Source organism: Halyomorpha halys, unplaced genomic scaffold (assembly GCF_000696795.3).
Source record: "Halyomorpha halys isolate HHAL.00 unplaced genomic scaffold, Hhal_1.1 Scaffold1241.1, whole genome shotgun sequence".
Taxonomy (NCBI): Eukaryota; Metazoa; Arthropoda; class Insecta; order Hemiptera; family Pentatomidae; genus Halyomorpha; species Halyomorpha halys.
In genome coordinates, this window is record NW_027105541.1 from 75,988 (window position 1) to 77,971 (window position 1,984).

At 36.2% G+C, this 1,984-nt stretch overlaps 1 protein-coding gene across 1 annotated transcript in view; it reads right to left on the reverse strand.

The window, feature by feature from the left end:
- The window catches only part of LOC106688954 (zinc finger autosomal protein-like), a 16,418-nt gene that overhangs the window by 9,343 nt on the left and 5,091 nt on the right, over positions 1-1,984 (reverse strand). The window contains exon 3 of the mRNA XM_067051797.1: positions 1,310-1,360. Coding sequence (XP_066907898.1) covers positions 1,310-1,360 — 51 coding nt within the window. The remainder of the gene's footprint in view (positions 1-1,309; positions 1,361-1,984) is intronic.

Below are 1,984 nucleotides of genomic sequence, written 5' to 3' on the forward strand. Positions count from 1 at the left end.
ACACAAGGCGGGCAGCAGAGATTGTCCTGTGCACTTAAAGTGGGCTAATGAGGCAGTAAAAAGGACTTTTTATGAGTAGCATTAACATCCTTCAGCTCAACATGGGCCGCCGGCGCGAAAGCCCTAATAGATTGAAGAGGATCCTTCGAGAGGAAACCTTGCAAGTATGGAATCGACGGTGGGTGGATTGCTTAAAAGGGGCCATCTAAAGGAAGTACTTTCCTACCATTGGTTTACGCCTAGAATCAACGTGGGTCCTCCCCGACTACTAGATCTCACAGTTCTTCACGGGGCATGGGGGTTTCCGAGCTAAGCTCGCCGCATGGCAAACATTGATCATCTATGCCTAATTTGTCAGGTTCCTGAGACTGGCGAGCACGTCGTACTTGCCTGTACCGCCTATGAAGCACTGAGATCCAAGCTGATGAAGGAAACAGTATTCTGTGTTCTAACTGAGAGCAAGCTGAAAAAGAAAGAAAACTAACCGCACTACAAGACCTTTGTGTATATGGGTGGAAGGAGATTGTGGGATCTACTCACTTCTCCCTGGATAAGAGAGAATAAGCTACACCAGCAAGGCTTCAGTAGAAGAGCAAGATTTATTTTGTAGCAATAGCAAGCTGTGTGCACAGCTATGTAATGTTTGTCATATGCAGCAATGAGTTGTACCCACTGCTGCGAACACTCCTATTGTTTAATAGGCAGGGCAGGGTGATAAATAAATAAATAATAATACAAAGTACATTTTTACATCTTACACGGTCTTCAACGTCAAGATTTTTTTAATTTATATTTCAAATTGGTTCGGTCTATCGACGTCGAGTTTAGACAGGTTCGAAATCTTATTGGTCTAGTAGTGATTCATAGCTAATCCAATGCATCCTATTATGCGCACGGAATTATGGACTGACCTGATAATATTGCTCATAATTTTCACGTCCTTTACAGATCTCTTCTGTATGAAAAGAAGAGGACTGAGACTGTCTCCTGGGTTTACTCCTCACGTTATAGGGAAGGGATGATGAAAATGACAGAACTGGCAATATTGGAATATCAAGGTTCCTATATTTTGACGATTCAAAAGGATGAACTAAACTGGCCGTCGCCATGATGGGACTAAGTGCAGAAACATAGTGAAAAATGAAATGGCTGACAGCCTTATTTTGAAGTCTAGTGTCGTACATGTTGCATTCAAATCAAAGGTGAATGTGAAGAACGATCACACAGAAAATAATAAATAACACAAAATCTAAAATATTATTCTTTAGGGAACTACTTCAACAACTATAATTACATGAATAATTCTCACCATCATATATAACAGGTAGCTCTCCTTCCATTTGATCATGAAAATAGCCACCTGCAGACAAGTAAAAATACTTTAAACAGAAAAATTCAATCAAAATAATAATTTAAATGACACAACACAACCTTTTAATCGTTAATAAACTAGCCATATTATCGTTCACTAATCTTTCTTTATTTCCCTTTTACAATAGTTTGGCTATTAATCTTATCTTTAGGCCTACAAAATATATCGATATTAAAGTTGGGATAAATAGTCAAAACATCAAAATAGAGTTAGTGAAAGATAGAATACAGCTTACTTGTTATCATAAAAACTTTTCACAGTAAAAATAAATAAATAGTTAAATTATAGAATGTTATATATAATTTTAATTTAATATTGCTAATTAGCTTTGTTAATCATACAAGTAAGGTAACCAATCTCTATCAATCAAAAGATGTCATTTCAAGAACAGTGAATGGACAAAAAGAAACATTGTTAAAATAGTCAACATGGCAGCTTGATCTTGGATGTTGCAGAACCATTGCAATATTAAACGAGTAAAGGAAAATATTTTCTTATTCATAGTTGTGATAATATATTAATTAGGAAACGATAAAAGAGAGAATTTTCATCAGGGAAATATATTTAAAAAATAACTGTTCTCTAATATGCCATGGAAAGGATCATCCAAGA